The sequence below is a fragment of the Corvus hawaiiensis genome, chromosome 2 (assembly GCF_020740725.1).
Source record: "Corvus hawaiiensis isolate bCorHaw1 chromosome 2, bCorHaw1.pri.cur, whole genome shotgun sequence".
In the NCBI taxonomy this organism is placed as follows: Eukaryota; Metazoa; Chordata; class Aves; order Passeriformes; family Corvidae; genus Corvus; species Corvus hawaiiensis.
In genome coordinates, this window is record NC_063214.1 from 112,288,660 (window position 1) to 112,307,772 (window position 19,113).

At 39.1% G+C, this 19,113-nt stretch overlaps 1 protein-coding gene across 4 annotated transcripts in view; it reads left to right on the plus strand.

The window, feature by feature from the left end:
- Positions 1-2,159: 2,159 nt before the first annotated feature.
- The window catches only part of GK (glycerol kinase), a 35,037-nt gene continuing 18,083 nt past the window's right edge, over positions 2,160-19,113 (plus strand). For 2 of the 4 annotated variants that reach the window (XM_048288580.1, XM_048288597.1), the window contains exons 1-11: positions 2,160-2,307; positions 9,884-9,957; positions 10,610-10,716; positions 11,271-11,348; positions 12,323-12,402; positions 13,396-13,533; positions 13,948-14,057; positions 14,767-14,833; positions 15,445-15,462; positions 17,332-17,367; positions 17,967-18,034. In XM_048288580.1, the coding sequence (XP_048144537.1) occupies positions 2,230-2,307; positions 9,884-9,957; positions 10,610-10,716; positions 11,271-11,348; positions 12,323-12,402; positions 13,396-13,533; positions 13,948-14,057; positions 14,767-14,833; positions 15,445-15,462; positions 17,332-17,367; positions 17,967-18,034 (854 nt within the window). In that variant the 5' untranslated portion in view covers positions 2,160-2,229. Of the gene's footprint in view, positions 2,308-8,211; positions 8,257-9,883; positions 9,958-10,609; positions 10,717-11,270; positions 11,349-12,322; positions 12,403-13,395; positions 13,534-13,947; positions 14,058-14,766; positions 14,834-15,444; positions 15,463-17,331; positions 17,368-17,966; positions 18,035-19,113 lie in introns of all 4 variants that reach the window. The other 2 variants (XM_048288605.1, XM_048288589.1) reach the window with 2 other exon arrangements.

Consider the following 19,113-nt stretch of genomic DNA (forward strand, 5'->3'; position numbering starts at 1 on the left):
CCAGAAGCAGAAGAAGTCAGTCCACGTGGGTACCCACGTTCCTTCCTTTAAAGGAAGCTAATTCCTTTAAAAGTGTCTCACCCGAGCATGGCCTCACCCCATCTTACTGTAAAGGTACGGCCAGAGCTCCGTCCTTCCTTCCCCTGCAGGCTTCCCTGGGACAGTACCCTCTATCCCCACTCTGCAAAGAGTGTTGCACAATAAATACCACAGGAGAAAAATCTTCTGTTCAAACACTGAATAGGAACGTGAAGGAAGAGAGAACACACCGTTGAATGAGCTAGGAAGAATAAACTATTCTCCCTGACTCAGTATTTTCTAGTTTTGAACTAAAATATTTCCCCCTTCTGCCTGTCTTGCATGCCTGTTGAGGGTTAAGGAAATATCATAGGTTATTTACTGTCACCCCTCCTGTTCCTGGTCTATCAACATTCATAGGCGTTGCTAAACACATAAGGAAATGGCAGATCTGCACCTCCTAGAGAATTTCTGTAACTCAGTAATCCTTACCAAGGCAGTAGTATTTCATGTCTTACATAAATGTGTGTCATGATATTGCTTTCTCCTTTCTTGGATCTAGAGAGACCTCAACCTTTGTTGAAAACAGCCACATCTTAGAATACACTCAGAACACAATACTGCAGCTTTTAAAAGAGACAAATGAAATAACACAAACCCCACACTTTTTCTAGGAATTATACTAATTAATTCAGATTTAACTAAAATCCCATGGGATTAATTCCTTGAATTACTAATCTACATGGAGATGCTGTAGCCTTGCATAAATTTTCCTAACAAACTGCAGTTGTTGTCCATGGCTTTAGAGTAGAAGCTCCCTGTGACAAGTGAGGGAAGTAGAGGGTGGATCTCTGGCAAAGCCAGAAAGGATATTATGACCTTCTAGTACAAACTCTGTGGAACCTTCTCTAAGGGTTGCAGCATGTTCCTGAGCAAGATAATCTCTTAGCTATAGTTAAGTTCCAAGCAAAAAAATACCAGTCTTGCTATAAAATTTGAGAATAATAGAAAATCTTTGATAATATTTGGCAAGTGGCCCAATTGTTTCCTTACTGTCAGTCTTGACAATGTGGATGTGGATCTTACCACAAGACTGTATTTGTCTCATTTCAGATGTTGCAGTTACAGGCTGCAATGAAATTCCTGCTATTACACACGAGCAGCAAGTGCTGTTCCCGCCCCATCCAAGGCTCCTCGATGCCAGCTGAAGCACTAACAAAGAAGGGAAACGTCGGGAGAGCTGGGTAAGGTATCTTGCAAAGCATTCCCAAGTGGCAGCAATCAGACTTTGCTTATCACGGAGCAATTGCGGCAAAACACCCCGAGTTTGGCCAAGCACCAGTAATGTGGAGTAATGGCGAAGGCATATCTATTTTAATGTTGTCTGTGGGGTCTGATTTACTGGCACCGCGTGTCACTGGTAACTTTTCAGGCCGTTCAGTCAGCGTTGTCGGCTTTTGCAATTCCATCCCGGCTCTTACAACACCAGCGGTTTTTCTTGAACCACGAGTTACCAACACGCAGTAAGGAAGGAAGACCGAGATTCCATTTTTTTAAAGCCAATGAATATCTGCATGACGCAGGATAAAGCTTTAAAATATAGAAGAAGCCGCTTTGGGGCTGTATCATAAATATGTATATCTCGGTCATCCATGATCGCTCAGCCTTGCACGGCTTCTCGGCAGTATTCGCTCTAGTAAGATTTCCAGCGGATAAGTGGGCTTGACACCTCCCCAGCGGGGTACCGCCTCCGTGGGGTTTCTTTCCACTCTCCCCGATAACGAGCGAGACACGTTTCGCTCCGTAGAACACCTCCTCAAGGCAGCACAAGCTACCCGAAAAGCATTCCCGGGACCTGGTCCCGCTGCTCTCCCGGGAGCGGCCGGAGCTGTCCTCAGGAGCCCCCGCAGTTTTCCCGCCTCCCCCTCCCTCCGCCGGGCCGCTGGGGCGGGGCGGGGCAGGGGGCCGTGCCGCGCGCCGCGCGTCACGTGACACACCCCCTGCGTCCCCTCCCGCGAGCCCGGCCCCGCCCCCGCCCCGCCCCCGCCGCGCCCCGGGCGCCGATTGGCCGCGGGCTGACAATGCGCGAGCCAGCGCCCCCGCCCCGCCCCCGCCGGCTTCACCCCGGCCGCCCCGCGCCGCCGGCCGCGAGCTGCCCGCGCGGTGCCGGCGCGGCCGTTACGGGGAGCGGAGCGGGCGCTGAGGGGTCCCATGGCCGCGTCCGAGCGCACGGCGCTGGGGCCGCTGGTGGGAGCCATCGATCAGGGCACCAGCTCCACCCGCTTCCTGGTGAGCACAGCGCGGCGATCGGGGCGGCACCGGGGGCAGGCGGCGCCCCCGCGGCCTGAGTGGAGCCGCGGCTTCCGCGCCTTTATTCCCCTACATCCCGGCGGGGGCCTCTGCCGTGCCCTTGGGGAAGGGCAGGGGAACGGGCCCGCAGGGCCGGGCTGCGCGGTCCCGGCTGCTGCCTCCTGTCTCCCGGAGAAGCGGCGCTGCTCGGGCCGGGGGTGCCGGATCCGCCGCTGTCCCTCCGCCGCGTTCCCGCCGCGGCGCGGGGAGCAGCGCCCGTCCCGCGGGGAGCGGTCTGGGGCACCGGCGGCTCTTGCTGCTGCTCCAGGGGACTGCGAGGTCCCGCTGTTTCGAGCAGGCTGCGTTTGCCATCTGCCGGGTTTTCAGTCTGTCGGGTGTCTCGCCCCGAGTGGAATCAAGTGGACAAGGTCCTCGGGCACTGGGGAAATAGATCCGTGCGAGTTCGGTGACTGCGATTAGCTGGTGTTCAAACAATGCGATGACTCCGCTGTGTTCCCCGCTAAAACCTACCCGGGGCCTGCTGGAATGACTGCTGCGGTTCCAGCCCTAATGCCAGTGCATCCTGTGCACTGTCGGTGTTCAGGTGGCTGAACCTGCATACCTTGTGAAACACTGATTTGTTTAAACACTAGAGGAAGATATAAGGATGGGAGGATTAATATATTAATCATCTATATATGACCCTTTAGTTGAAGGATCTAGTTATTTCTATATTATGCAATAGACTGTAACTAATGTTGTTATGTATGAAAATTACTATAGGTACTTTTTGCTTGCAAATGTCTACAAATATATGTCCCCTAGTCAGTTAGGTCATGGTAGATTGACTTAATTAAATCTCAGTGACAATTTCCTCCATGGAAGGAGAGATCTAGATAAAAATGTTGTCAAATGAGCAAAGTGTTAATTGGGAAGGTGAATGTTTTGGTTTGTCCTTGCTTTTTTTTTTAATGCTTCCCTCACATGGAACATTCCTTCATGAAGCAGGAGACTAGAATATCTTCTTGACCTATGTTACCACTATTACTCAATATCATGACCTTCATGCGATTGTCAAATGACAAAACACAGATCTGGGGGTGGAGAGAAACTCCAAACTGACAAATGACACCAGTGGGCTGTCTTGGATGCCAGTCAGGAGTCCTTTTTGGGAACAAACTTGAAGAAGATCCCTGTAACACCTGAAGATAAATTCTATCTGCTTTCACGTATAAGCCAAGTTAACTTTTTTCTTATCCTAAAAGGATAATAGTAGTAGAAGTAAAACTTAAGCTCTTTATACAAATATTTTTACAAGTTCCTCTTAGAAGGAATTTCTTACACTAGACACATCCATCAATGGCATTTATGCAGTCAGGGAGATTTTGCCTGTCTACATGAGGATTCAGATGATTCCTAATTTTTCCAAGAAGTGTATTGGGTCTGTCACTCTTCAAGTCTCTTCTTGTATTCATCTCAGTTTCTCTCAATTCATGTCAAAATACAGCATTGTATTAAACTTGGCAGTGTGATCATGTCGTTATGATAATACAGTTACACGGGTTTGAGGAAATAAGATACATGATCACTGAATTAAATCAGAACATGGGGGAGAGGGGAAGAAGAGGGCAAAATGTGCAGAGATCTGCTACAGCTCACATCAGTCATTCAGATAACAACACATGTATCTGGAGAATTCTGTGCTGGAAGGGGATTGCTGCAGTTAGAAGAGATTTTGCCTTGAAATATTTTAAGTCAGAATGTAATGTATTGTTGTTTGTGCCCAAATTGTTTCCTTGGCTTTCTTATTACCTCTTGGTCTTTTGCTTTTAGTTGTTTTGGTTACACTTCTCACTGATCTACTTTTTGTTAATTTAAATGTAATGTTTCCAAAAGTTTTTGTCTTCACCAAGTCACAAGTCAAAATCAACTTGCTGCTTACTTTGCACTTGTGTATTCAGTAGTTCAGTGCAACTGTTACCTAATTTTTTAAGCGGAAGACATATGATTTTTGACTGGGTTAAAGAGTTCTGGGTGAAAAACTGTCTGGTCCAATGGAGCCAAAGAGTAGTGTCAGCAGTTCAGAGTGTAAATTTACTATTACAGGTGGCAGATTTACCAATGGTGTTCCTTAGCAGTCAGTAGCAAGGGCTGATACCCCATAGTACTTTCATCTACAGCCATGGGGATGGGTTGGAATGTTCTCTCAGATGGGAGTGACCAGTTGACTGAAATTCCAGTTGGAGAAGGGGGCTTCCAGAATATTAATAAAGTTAAACAAAGTTTAGCACTTGGGACAGAATGCTAAGAAGCTGCTTAGTGAAAAAAGACACACTCCTGCTGGACAGCAAGTCAGATATATGTGAGCAAGACATCCTTGTGGTGGTGCACATAAGAAAAGTTCAAAAAGTAATTCTTACCATCTGTGTAGCACTTAGGAGGTGGCATCTGGAACACTGTGTCTGCTGTTGGACCCTGCAGAAGATGAGAGAGTTTGAAGAACTGGATTTCACCCAGGCAAGGGGTCCCTGAAAGATCCCTGCACTGCAGCACAAAGCTGTGGAAGGAGGGTTTAGGAGATCGGGGGTTCTTTCTTCCCAAGAAAGGCTAAGGGGTGTCCTCAGCTATCTAACCACAGTTTGTGGAGAACACAGAACCAGCCTTTTCTCAGATGGGCACAGAAAAAGACAGCGGGCAGTGAACACAAGTTGCAAGTGAAATTTCAAATAGATGTAACAAAACAATGTTTCACTATGAGGACATTGGATCAGGGGCCGAGAAAATGTGTGGAACTTCCAAACTTCCATCCTTGCAGATGCTTAGTTCCTGACTAGAAAAGACCCTGAACAGCTTGGTCTTAAATTTAGGCTTACCTGAGCAGCGATTTAGGCTAGGCGAACTCCTGAGATTCAGAGAAATTATCCTGTGCGCAGACACAAGTTTTGAGTCTCCTGCTTCCTCTCTATGAACACAGAGGCTAAAGAAGCACCAGAACTCAGGTGCATTTCTGTTACTGTCACTCCTTATTTAGCCTTGCCTCTCACACAGCACACATACAGTGGTAGTTTATGCTGTAGCTTTACCCTCCACAAACCCTATTTTGGATCTTTACTTTTATTAGCTACTTTTGTAAAATAAGCTGTAATTATTTTTGAGATTGCAACTTTTCTGTTAAGTTGGGTTGAACCGGGAACCAGATTCAGAGTTACCAGGGAGAGCACAGTGCTTCGAGTACCAGTGCAATTGTTTAAGGCTCATTTTCTTATAGCAGGAAAATAAATTGGGTAGGCTAAACAAGTGTACCCAGATGACTGAATTCTGGCCAAGATGTTTCATTGAATATTTTCACCTAATACTTTCATCTCTCATGTTCCATTTCATATTATTCAAGAATCATAAAAAAATACCCTATAGCTTCTTTTGTGAAAAGTCTTAGGATCAGAAGCTAATGGCCAAGTGAACCATTGTTTGATTTCTTGAAAGATATTTTCTGGATAGTCTTTCTGTCATTTTATCCAGGAATAGCAAGAATTGAAATACACAGTGAAGTACCTATACAGTACTTTACGTTCTAGTTTTGTCAGTCAGCCACAGAACATTTTTTTCCACCTCTGTGAAATATTTCTTTCTTCCTTTACTTTTCTCTAGAAGAAACATTCAAATAAAGCTATATCACACTGCAAGCATTCTTTTCAATAAACAAAAACTGATTTTTAGGTAAGGAAGACATTCATACCCACTGAGCTTTCTCTTCAGAGGGGAAACCATTTTACCCCTCTACTGAAGTAACATGACCTTTTGGGAAAGAAAAAAACTTGATTGTATAACTAGCAAGAAGGGTTAAAAATATTGTAAATACAGTTTTTCCCCTCACTCTTATCACTTAAAATACAGTGTAGTTTTACTGTAAAGCCCATAATTGTAAGCACCTTCTAGATGATGGAGGGAGATCTGTTCATCATGAGCCTTCCAACAAAGATAATTTCTAGGAGACTTGTTAAACTGTACTTATTCATAAATTCTGACTGCCTGCTACTCGTAGTTAAGTACTAAAGAGGGAATTATTGTTTTTCTTTTTTTTTGTTATCCTTTTTCCAGCTGGGTTGATTTCAATGAAATTTCAGAACTCCAGCTCTGAGCTTGTTTGGCTGCAGAGCCGTGGCTGTTCCAGCTTGACAGAAACTCATGAAGATACACCATAGAACAACAGAAATAGCTTTTCTGCAGAGTTACATGACAAAGCTTGAGACATATGAAGAGTTACTTCTAAAATCTGTTTTCATTATTGTCTTTTCAGCTGTGCAGCTTCTTGCATCGCTTCCATGAACCTCATATTAATGGCCATTCCTTGAAAATTGCTACAACTGATTGATATGAATTCTTTTCCATTAAGATAACAAAACATGAATGTAATACACAATAATATGTAACAATATGTAACTACACCCCTTCATATGGTGTGATGTATTCTATTAAAGACCCTATAAAAAGCTTGAATTAAGTGATCAGCCCTTGTGCCTCTCTGCTTGCTCACATATAGCACACCTATGTAGGTCTTCCTTCTCTACAGTCCTGAGACTCAAGGCTCAAGGTCTAATTCTTTGTTGGGAGTAGAGGAAGGATGTTATTTATTCCTTTTCTTTAATCTCTCACTAGAGAATTCAGTACGTATCTGGTGGCTTTCACTTTCATCTCTGTTCAAGACAACTGTACATGTCCAAATAGCCTAGACAATTCTTCATGACTACTGCTGATAAAATTAGGGCAAAACTGACTTTGGCTTTCCCCCTGCCACACACAACAACTGAGAGATCAGTAGCATAAACTGGATCAGTTCTTAATGGAGGATTGAAAGCCTCTAGTCCCAACAAATTACAAAAAATACACTTCAAACCTGTTTCAACAGGGATGTATTGACCTTATCTGAATTATTCAGACTTACTCTCACTTATTTTTCTATCTCTCCACTGTCAAACAGAGACTGTATAGGGAATTTTTTTTTACAACAGTAGTGGTTTTTTGGAAGGAGTGGGAAAGGAAGGCTTTGAGGTCCCATTTGTTCTATTTATTCCCTACATTATTTATCATTTTGTAGGTTTAAATTTAGTGACTCTTTCATATTTGGCATCTTTTCACATATCAGAATTCTGTTTATGAGTGTAGAATCACAGTCATAGAATAATTTGGGTCAGAAGGGACCTTAAAGATTCCCTAGTTTCACCCCCCACCATGGGCAGGGACAGCTTCTACTAGACCAGGGTGCACAGGGCCCCGTCCAACCTGGCCTCAAACAGGGATTGCTCCCAGTGATAGTTTTTAATCCCTTGCCCTGAATAACAGGGACTGTCTACTGCTTTTGTTGAGAATGTCAGAAGCTTGCAGGTTTGTTTGTGATGCATTAGCGAAGTGTGTTTGCCTAGTTCTACTCTATGGACATGAAAATATCTGTGCATTTATTGTGTTATTGCTTCTGTTTAAAATGTATTGCTGTCACAGTTTATTGCTGTGTCTGCAAGTCACACAATCCACCTTCACTTGATGACTTTGTCTAATTGAATCTGACTTCCTGCTTCCAGTAGGAATCCTTTGCATTGTCTTCTGTTTCAAGAAATACTGAATGATTAATGATGAATGATTACCACATGATAATTAACATTGTTAGTATGTCAGAAATATACATACATGTTAAATAAAAAATCTTCTGTCTTTCTGTCTTTATTCTAAAAACCTAGTAAATGTGAATATGCTTTTGGCAGAAAGGCAATTTCAGGTAAAAAAATCTTGCTGCATACATGCAAAACAGCCTGTCCTATTAACTGTGTTGTGTAGCATTTTAAGACCTATATCCCATTATGCAAGTTCCTTCCAAATGTGTAGTACTGACAGAGCTTTCTCTTTTATTAGGATAGATTCATGTCAAGCCTGAGCTGGTGGATGAAACACAGATAAGTAAATATAGTAAAAAGAATTCAGTGGTGCTCTTTCTATGCAACCTTTCCAACTGATAGCAGAAAAGAATGATCATGTACCTTTTTAAGGCTTCTTTTCTGGGCAGTGGAGCTTTCAGTGTTTTCCAGCGTTTGTGCTGTTTTCATCCTTGGAGGTTTTCAAGACCTGCCTAGAAAAGTTCTTGAGCAACATGATCTAATGTCATTGCTGGTCCTGCTTTGAGCAGGAGGTTGTACTAGAGATGTCTCAAGGTCCCTCTCAGCCTGAATTATTCTGCAATTCTAATATATAAGTAGAATGTTTCTAAACTTCAAAGTTTCACTCTAAAGATACACTTTAAGGTTCCAAAGAAACTGGAGAATCAGAACTTCATCTCCTTTTTGTCAGAATTGTTCTGATAGTTTCAGAGTAAAGTGTACTGTCTAAACGATACCAAGAGTTTGTGGATTAAAAGCTTTAAGAGAAATTCCTAAAATTTGTGGAACGAGAAGAGAGCATTAAGAAGGAAGTATAGAAAATATTCAGTTGTATCCTATAGGGTGGATGGCTATAACTGAATTTTGTTTCTTTAGCATGAGAGTGGTTTCTAAATCTGGCTTACCTCTGCTTGCCATAAAAAGGTAGGATGGTGTGCCACTGACATGTTCTGCAGTTCACCTGAACCTGCTGTTAGATTTTACTTTCTAGGTCCCAGAATGTTCTTCCCACAAAAGATTCTGCGTGGTCCTGGGGAGAAAGCCATTCCCACAGGAATGCCACCACCCCAGCCAGGCACTCTGGCTTACTCAGTGTGCACTTCAGTTGAATGTTTCACTGGGTGTCCCTGAGCTTGGCCTCAGCAGAGCTTCCTTTTGGGAACAGGCTGCTGGTGCTTAATGAGGGTTGTTCTGCATTCTCGATGAGCTTCTACTGCAAGGCAGAACCTCTTAACTTGTGATTCCTTAAGAATACCCATTGATAGAGTCCTCGTGATTCTCTACTCTGCTGGTTTTTATTGTAGTATATCCAAATTTAAGTTACTTTTCTACATGTTCTTCTCTTTTTAATGTGTTGTGTTGCTGCAGTGGCATTCTTTTCTTGTCAGATTGTTCATGAGCTCTGTACTTGTAGGTTTTTTTTAAACAAAATGGGTTTTGCCTAGGTACTTTCTTGTTCTTCAGTTTAGTCCCTTCTATAATTTGTCACAGATTTTCACTCTTCCTAAAAGTGAGCTAACCCAAGAAAACACACAGATAGCTCCAGCAATAGAGTGGCACAACAGGAGCTAAAGAGGTGTTATTTTCAACAACAGTGGGTATTTTACTGAGAGCTATTCTAAAATGAATCAGGAATTTAACTTCTATAACCACCACAAGAAAAAATTTGGTTCTTTTCCAACCCACCAAGGAAAAAAAAAAAAAGCAGTTTAAATTGACAGATTGACAGCAAAGTTTACCAAAATAATCTTTGCCTACCTTAGTTTTAAAAATGCATATATCTGAATCCTGGTTATATAGATATTGGTGTTGATGATAGAAAATTACTGTCCATTGTCACAGCACTGCATTTGTTCAAAAGAATAAATGTTAATTATTGTTGTTTAAACTTCTGTGTTCATACAAAATTCCATTATGTAATTTATTTGCAGGTTTTTAATGCAAAAACAGCAGAGCTCTTGAGTCACCATCAAGTTGAAATAAAGCAAGAATTCCCTAGAGAAGGGTATGATTTTTTTTTTTCATTTGTGTACATTTTGGTCGAGCTTATATATTTTTATCTGAGTCATCAAAACTGAAGCTGCTTAATAATTTTTAGTAGCACAGTATCTGCTATAAAAGACTGGGCAGAAAAAATGTCATAAAATAGCTCCCACTTGGCGTCCAGAATGTGCCCTGAGTTACAGAAGCTAAAAGTACTTAGTGTTTTGCTCTGATCACTCATTTACATACATAACATCTAAACTTTGAAGTTTAAAACTAAAGTTTAAATAAGACTTAACATCTCATTTGAGGTGATAAAGCTGGTAATTTTTACAGTTGAACCACAGTTTTCAGCTTGGTCCATAGAAATATCTTAGTTTGTTCTCTGAGGTTTTGTTTGTTTGTTCCTAACTGACCTACCATTTGCTGCCAATGCCCTCTGTATAGAATAAAACAAAACAAAATTCATTGTTTTCTGCAGATGGTTTTGGGGGGTTTTTTTGTGAAAATACAGCTTACAGTTTAAAAAGGGTTTGAAATTCTTTTTACTTTTTGTAGGTATGTAAAACATGTTTTGTAGCTATAATTGTGTTAAAATGCTCAGCTTGTTTTTCAGACTAGTATTCTTTTTTTAATGTTATTTTTTATTAACTGGTGTTTACTGTTTGTTAAAGATGGGTGGAACAAGATCCAAAGGAAATATTAAACTCTGTCTATGAATGTGTGGAAAAGACCTGTGAGAAAATGAAGCAACTGAACATAAACATCGGTAACATAAGAGGTACTTATGGGTAGAGGGCTTTAACATGCTCATGGTTGAGCAATTCAGATACCATAGTTTTTAAGTTAATAAATAGAAAGGTGGCAGCATGTGCCAGCCTCAAACAAAACGTTAAATTGTATTTGAAAGCATTTTTTGGGGGAGGAATAGTAAGAAAATAAGTTCCTTGTGTATATTCGCAATGCAGAATCGACAAAGTAGACTTAGCCTAAGCTTGTAAAATCGCAGAGACAGGTGATGAAGAAATTCTGAAATTTAATTTAGGATTTTAATTCAGGAAAGCTGTTTTCCCTGTCAGTGTTGTTGTTGTCTCAGTTTGTGGCCGAAAAAGAGAGAGGTTTATAGCATATAGGTTAATCAGCAAAGATGAGTTCTTAGAAGTAATATTTCTAGATTACACCTTGAAAAAGTTGGAAGCTTTTTATTTCCCATTTACTTTCCTCTTCTCCTTACCTGTTCCTCCCTCCTCTCCACCTCTCCATTCCCTCCCTCACCCCCCCCCAAAAGGGGAAAACAAACCTTCTGAAAAGGATACTTTCTATTTTGTCCTGAAGCCATTGGAGTCACCAATCAGAGAGAAACAACAGTGGTTTGGGACAAGACAACTGGAGAACCTCTTTATAATGCTATTGGTAACTATGCTACTTTCTAAATATGTAATATCATAATATGAACATGTTGTGGAAAAAATGCTTTTGTATTTTCCTGTGCAGATCTGGTTGTGGCCTAGCCTAGTAATTTCTTGGATTTTTTGGTATCTGTGTTGTAAGATGTGTGTTGGTATACACAGCAGTGCAGTTTAAAAATGCATATTCCATAAAAATTACTACTTAATGAATCACTTTATTGGTTTTCAAAAAAAACCACCCCAATGTTCCTGAGGGGGTCCTGGCACAAAATGCTGTGACTTGCACCCAAAGACTTCCTTGGAAATTTTCAGTATGCTGTTGATTTAACTTTAAAGGAAAATCATGCTAAGTAGGCTTAATGAATACTTATTGATGACTTAATGAATACTTATTAATACTCAGTTTTATTTTTGACTTACCTTAGCTTTTCAGATCTTGTCAGCTGAAAAATGCTAATTGTCTAGAATTGGTTTTTTAGGTCATGTCAAGTGCCAGGTGTAGTTTGGCATAGTATGACTGTAAAACCAGGACTCTTCTGTAGTCAAATATATGTAGTTAACAGCTTTGTCTTAAAACCAGCTATGCCTTGATAACTCCAATGTAGTCTTTTAGCTGAGATTTTACATAGAAATAGTAAATAATCAACCTGCTATGTGCTTTAGTCACACTCATCTGCTGCAAAGTAGCATTAGTCACTTGCTTATATTCTGATAAAGTATATGTCCTGTTTGTGGTAAATCCTGTTTGTTTCTCAAATTGTTTGTTCTTCTAAATCAAATGAATTTATCTAACCATTTTTAATTTTTACAACAGTAACTTTAAAATACAATGGCAATACAATATTCTTTCAACTACGTGAAAAGATAAAAAGAGACAGGAATTTACTGGCAAGAGCTGTGGTTTCATAGAAGCAAGCTGAACATGTCATTTTTTTGTGTATTAAATCACTTGATCAGTTAATTTTATTCATGTTTTAGTGTGGCTTGACCTGAGAACCCAGTCAACAGTTGAACGTCTTCTTAAAAGAATTCCAGGAAAAAACAAAACTTTTTCTAAGGTAAGAGATATTCCAGAACATTTAAATGCTAGCTGCTGCAATTTGTATTTTTTTGGTTTTATGTGTTAAAAAATCCCCAAAACAAAGTCATCTGTAGTTTCTAGTCTCTTCTTAGCTTGTCAAATAATAAAAAATGGGCCTAAGACACCAATCTGAGACTAGAAAATTTTTTATTTCCTTAAAATAAATGGTTAACAGTCCTTTAATTTCTCACTAGAGAAGTTAAATCAGTAATAGTGAGACCTAATCCTGTGGTATCTAGCCAATATTAAGGAAACATTACACATAAAAATTGAGATCAAGTAGAAAAAAACTGGGAAATAACTTACTGGTATGAAATGTATTATGCATTCTCATGCCTTAATATTGAAATTATTGCATCCAATCTGAGAACTAGGAAGATCATTCATAAAGAGCAAATTCATTCTTTTTTTGTGAGCAAATATATAACAATTTGGAAACTAATTGCTTGCAAAAAGGTGTTGCAATTGTTTGATTAATATTGTTCTTACTGATTGTATAAGTATTATGTATTTTTTATACGTTTTCCTATAGGCAGGAAACAGATGTCAAAAAGTATATAAACTTACTTATATAAACTAGTATATAAACTAGATTTTCAGGTTCTAGTAGAATACAAATTTCATCTTTCCTGTGTTGTCCTGCTTATTTTTGTTGTTGTTACTTATTGTTTAATGATACAGAGATATCCTAGATAAGACAGGCCTTCTGCAAACAACTTTTTCCACATAAATGATCTTTGAACTGCATTTAGATCAGCTTTGATCTTTGTCCATTATTCCACTGGTCATTTGATTTTTTCAGACTTGTGTGTTGTGTGCTTAGTACTTATTTAAATAACAAGTTTGTGTAATTTCTCTGAGTTTTGTGTCTTTTTTTTTCCCCTTACTATCACCATTTTTATATGTAACTACAGTATTTAGGGGAAAGATACTTGCATGGTGTTTAAATGATTTTTTTTTAATTTTACAGTTTAAGACTGGTCTTCCACTTAGCACTTATTTTAGTGCAGTGAAACTTCGGTGGCTTTTGGATAATGTGGAAGAGATTAGGAAAGCTGTTGAGGATCGAAGAGCTATGTTTGGGACTATTGATTCATGGCTTATATGGGTGTGTATTTTTGAGTTTATTATCACTCTTTTTACAATCAATTTCCATATCATGCAAGTCTCCGTGCATGTTGTACACGATGCCCACTGATGACACAATGATGCCAATACAAGCCACTAAAGAAATTCCATTAAAGTTCCTTGTAAGATGAACTTTTACTGTCTCTGTACCAGTATAATTTTGTCTAGATGCTTATGTGTAGTTTACCATTAAAGGTTGCTGTAAAATTTTGCTCACACTTTCAGAAAAACCTTGGACTTTAGAAAGGTGTATTCGGCCTGCCTCTTGGTTGTTGCAGAAATACCAGAGTTCCCAGTCCCAAGCTGAAAACTTTGTGATTTTGAAATTTTTTTTGTAGTTTGTTGAAGTAAACCTATATCTCTCCTTGACAAATGCCATTATTTTTTTGTTCAGAGTTTGACAGGTGGAAAGAATGGAGGCATTCACTGTACAGATGTCACCAATGCCAGTAGAACGATGTTGTTCAACATTCATTCCTTGGAATGGGATCCTGAGCTCTGCAAGTAAGCTCAGTTTTTCAGTAATACTGTTATTTAAATAGTTTCTAACTCATTTAAAAGTAAGAATCACTTATCTGAACTAAGATCAGCAGGTACTGTTCTATTTACAGTTGAAATTAATGACTAAGATTCATTGTTCTCCAGATGTCCAATTTATAACGGTCTGGATTAACTAAAAGTAGCAGAATCTTTCTGTAGGTGGAGGCCTGGTTTATGGAAACAATTTAGCTCAGTTGGTTAGGGCATGATACTGATAATGCCCAGGTTGTGGGTTCAATCCATGTACAGGCCATTCACTTGAGAGTTTGACTCAGTGAACCTTGTGGGTCCCTTCTAACTCAGAATATTGTGATTTAATAGTTTCTTTATTACTTAATCAAATTTGTAAGGCAGCTAGAATGATAGTGTCTGTATTTTAAATTTGAATTTATTAACAAGTGTATTATTACGATATTGTTCGAAGAAGAATGAAATTTCTGTGTAAAAGAGTTGGATATTCCTCAAAAATTGAAATATATGCTGTTTTACTCCAAAATTCAGTGTCCACTGTAACAAGTGGAAAAACACATAGCTATAGATTAAAACCTAGAAAAAAGTTCCTTTTATAGTTTTTTTTTTCTTTATAGCTTAGACTTATTTAAGGAAATAAATGCAAAATGCTTTCTGGTTTAGCACTGAACATATAATATACATAATTTTTTGTTGTGCTCAGGTTCTTTGATATTCCTATGGAAATACTTCCAAACGTACGAAGCTCCTCTGAGGTTTATGGCCTGATGGTATGTTTTCCGGTATTTGTGTGAAATTAATCTTGTAAAAATATAACTGTATCCATTTGGATTTGACAGATTCTATAGATTAGGACTAATGGCTTTTTCTAGACCAGTATTGTTTGATTTATGATTGATATGCTGTTACCTACTGTTATATAATATTATAGGAAGTTGAGTATTTGATTACTTTAATGCAGCACCAACTCTTCTGACACAGTTGCATCTAATTAATGATCTTCAAGATTGGATAAACTGGATGTTGTGATTTTTGCCTTCTTTTTCCTGGTAATTTGAGCTATTGTTAAATAAAAATACACGCATTTTGTAATGAAGAAAAGTTACAAGATTTTTTTTTTTAAATAGAACTCTAAATTCCCTGAAATGTAAATATTTTGCTAGTGTGTTAATGGAAATGCCACTAGAAGTCATCGCTGATGTTAATTTATGTGAAGGTCAGATAAGAGTGAATTGTATTAAGCTGAATGAGCAAGGTAAATGGAAAAAGATACTGCCTGACCACCAGAACAGAATTGCTCATCACTTTAAATGTGAACTTCTGTTTCTCTTCCCCTTTCTTTCCATTTTTTTTTTCTTTTTCTTCCTTTTGCTGGCTGTAGAAAATCTGTCCTAGCCGGGTGAGTAGAGGCTTCCATTAGGCTGACCACGTATATCTTGCCCATTCTGCTCAGATGCTGTGCATTTTCATTGGTTTAAGGATTAGTAAAAGTGCACTTCCTAGACCAATAAATTTGCTGTGTGTTTCCAAATCTGAGATAATACAATTAGAGTTCATGCCAAATTATTTCTAAAATGTTATCTCAATGTATGTGTCTTAATTTCCACACTTGAATATTTCTTTTTATAGTGAGCTAAAAATACAGTTACTGGCTAATAAATGTTAGCTATAACATCTTATAAATGAGAAAACCTGTCCATTCTGTTTAAAAATACTAATTCTGTGGTACCGAAACATGAAATTCATGTAGATTTTTTTAGTGCATTTATAAACACAGTTATCTTAAATCCAGTTAATTGAAATGAGCATTAAAGAAAAAGAAATTCAGATTGGAAATACACTTGCATGGCTTTACTGAAAATGCATTTTCACAATTGCACAAAGAAACAATTTAAAGAAACAAGTAGAAATTGTCAGGAAATAGTTAAATAATTAAATAAAATTTTCAGGATACCCTCACTAAGTTTGCACATGACACTGAGTTGGGCAGAAATGTTGATCTGCTGGAGGGCAGGAAGGCTCTGCAGACGGACAGGCTGGAGCAATGGGCTGAGACCAATTGTATGAGGTTCAACAAGGCCAAGTGCTGGGTCCCGCACTTGGGTCACAACAACCCCAGGCAGAGCTGCAGGCTGGGGAAGAGTGGCTGGAAAGGTGCCTGGAGGAAAAGGGCCTGTGGGTGCTGGTCAACAGCAGCTGAACATGAGCCAGCTGTGCCCAGAGGGCCAGGAAGGCCAAAGGCACCTGGCCTGGATCAGCAGTAGTGTGGCAGCAGGACCAGGGCAGTGATTGCCACCCTGTGCTCGGCACTGGTGAGGCCACACCTCATATCCTGTGTTCAGGATTTGAACCTGAGTGTTGGGCCCCTCACTACAAAAAAAGCATTGAGAAGCTGGAGCAAGTCCAGAGAAGGGCAGCAGAGCTGGGGAAGGGTCTGGAACACAAGTTTGATGAGGAGCAGCTGAGGGAGATGGGGGTGTTCAGCCTGGAGAAAAAGAGGCTCAGAGGGGACCTTACCACTCTCTACAACTCCCTGAAAGAAGGTTGTGGCCAGGTGGGGGTTGGTCTCTTCTCCCAGGTAACAAGTGATAAAAAAAGAGCCTTCACAGGTGGTCAAGAATTGAAACAGGCTGCCCAGAGAAGTGGTGGAGTCACCATCCCTGGAGGTGCTTAAAAGATGTATAGATGTGGCGCTTAGGGACATGGGTTAGCGGTGGACATGGCAGTGCTGACTTAACAGTTGGACTTGATGATCTTAGAGGTCTTATCCAATTTAAATGATTTTATGATTCTGTAACAGTAATGTAACTGAGTAACTCTGGTAGTGTTTGGAAGAAACTCTATATGAGATTTAAAACACTGTAGCTTAAAATCAGGCATCTGTCTTTGCTTAGGATGTCACCACAGTCATGGTTTTTTTCTTAGTCACTTTGCCATTTTGCACTTCTGCATTTTACACTTGGCACTTACTGCTCAGATTACACTGAACTGGATTTGCTGTATAGTAATATTTTAAGAAAATTTATGCTATGAACTTTTGAGGTCACATAAAGTATATTTGTTAAATTGCGTGCTCTCCATTCCTTAGTGGTTGAGACATGAGCTGCGTTAAGCTGAAACAAAGTGTACACCTGAATTGAACCATGTTGCTTACATGACCCTTCTTTGTTTTCCTTTGAGCATTAGAAGTTTAGCTTATTTTTCATTGCCTTCAATTCTAGTCATGGAAAGCTAACTCAGAGTTTTGCCTTCTGTTTTTGCAAAACAGAAATCTGGAGCTTTGACAGGTGTACCAATTTCTGGGGTAAGTCCTACTTCAACTTAGATTCTGGCATGACAACCTGGGACTGCATGAACATAGCTTCACAGGAAAAAGCTTTAAAGATGAGTGAATCCTCCTATGATTTAAGATTTTGGGTTCTTACTTCAGGTTAAACAGGAAGTAGACTCTTGAATTACTAATTGGCTTGATCCATTATTATTAAGGTCTGGCTCTGGAAATACAAATGAGAGCTTTAATGCATATGTGTAATGCTGCTGGAAACTTATATTGCATCTCTAAGTAAATGAGTAACATTACAAAATGGAAGCAAGCTCTACTTCATATATATAAAAGAAGTATATACATAATCCAGAAATGGAGGGCAAATTCTCAGCTTTTTCCAATAACATGTATAAAGGTAGTAAATTTTAGTTTTTATTTCTTTAAATTGTTCACCGTAAGTATCAAAACACATTTCATTTGCAGTTGTTACAGAGGGAAGAGTAATAAAAAGCATAGCTTTTCTCTGTAGGTTTTTCCTCACTTTCAATTACCTGTGTGCTACTCATAGATTAGAGTTATAGTCAAATATGTAATTCATGTGAGGACATTTGCTAAATGAAAAAATCTTTCACTTTCAGTGCTTGGGTGACCAGTCTGCTGCTCTTGTTGGGCAAATGTGTTTTCGAGATGGACAAGCAAAAAACACGTAAGTTAGTAGGAAAGTTGTATGATAAACATACTGCTCTGTTTTGAATTAAGTATTATGTTCTCTTTCAAGCAACTGCCAAATGCTTTCTTAGTTAACGTGTAATTGCAGATCTACCTTTTGACTGTGTTGACCCGCAAAGTAAACCATGTCTTGACTCTTATATAAAGTAATGAAGATATTAAAGTTACATGGCTTTTGAGGTATATTTAGTTACAGTCACTGTGAAGAAAATCTCTATGTGACAGGGGGCGTTTCATTTTAACATTCTTCAAAACACAGATTAAAACAGCTGCAGTGTCATTTAAATTGTGACCTAAGGTTAAACAAATACAGGCCTGTGAGTTAGATTGCATAGACTTGAATGACACAGATTTGCTAGATGGGAAAGGTCCATTTCAGTTGCAGTGCTTAGTTTTGCTTCTATGTCTAGCTCAGAGTGGAGAATTTTAAATTTGCTTTTTCCTGTTTCTCAGCCTCCTAGTGTCCCTTGTTTAAAATAGCTGATCAGTTAAATCAGGCAACTGGTATAATCAAACAATCATTGGAGGAAAAGCTCTCTGCTGAAATGACTTACTGCTCCATTTACAACCAGGTGCTTAACTAAGCATGTAGGGACATACACAGTATGGGAGTTTCACAGGTATGATTACATATTAGTCTATCTTTTTTTAATTTGTTTCTGTTATTTCTTTACTATTTCTTTTTCCAAATATAACTGAAGGCTATCTCAGTACTGGTTTAAGATACTAATTTTGAGGGTTTTAAAAAGGTAAGGAACATTTTTCTCTACAATAATTTCTTAGAGTAAGTTGGAGCGGTTTTGTACTCCTTATATTAAACTGTGTTCTTGTATGAGTGTCTATGCACACACATTTATGATTTGGTCTTCAAATGGGAAACATGGCATTTTTAGAAGTTTTTTAATGGAATATGTTTAAAGAAAACCCTCTTCTTTGTGACAGGAACAAAGTTTCTTAAAATTTCCCCTTTAATATTGTGAAATATTTATTTTATAAAGTCACTCTCATAATCAGCTTAAATTGAAGTAGGTAAACACTGCCACCAAAGAGGCATTT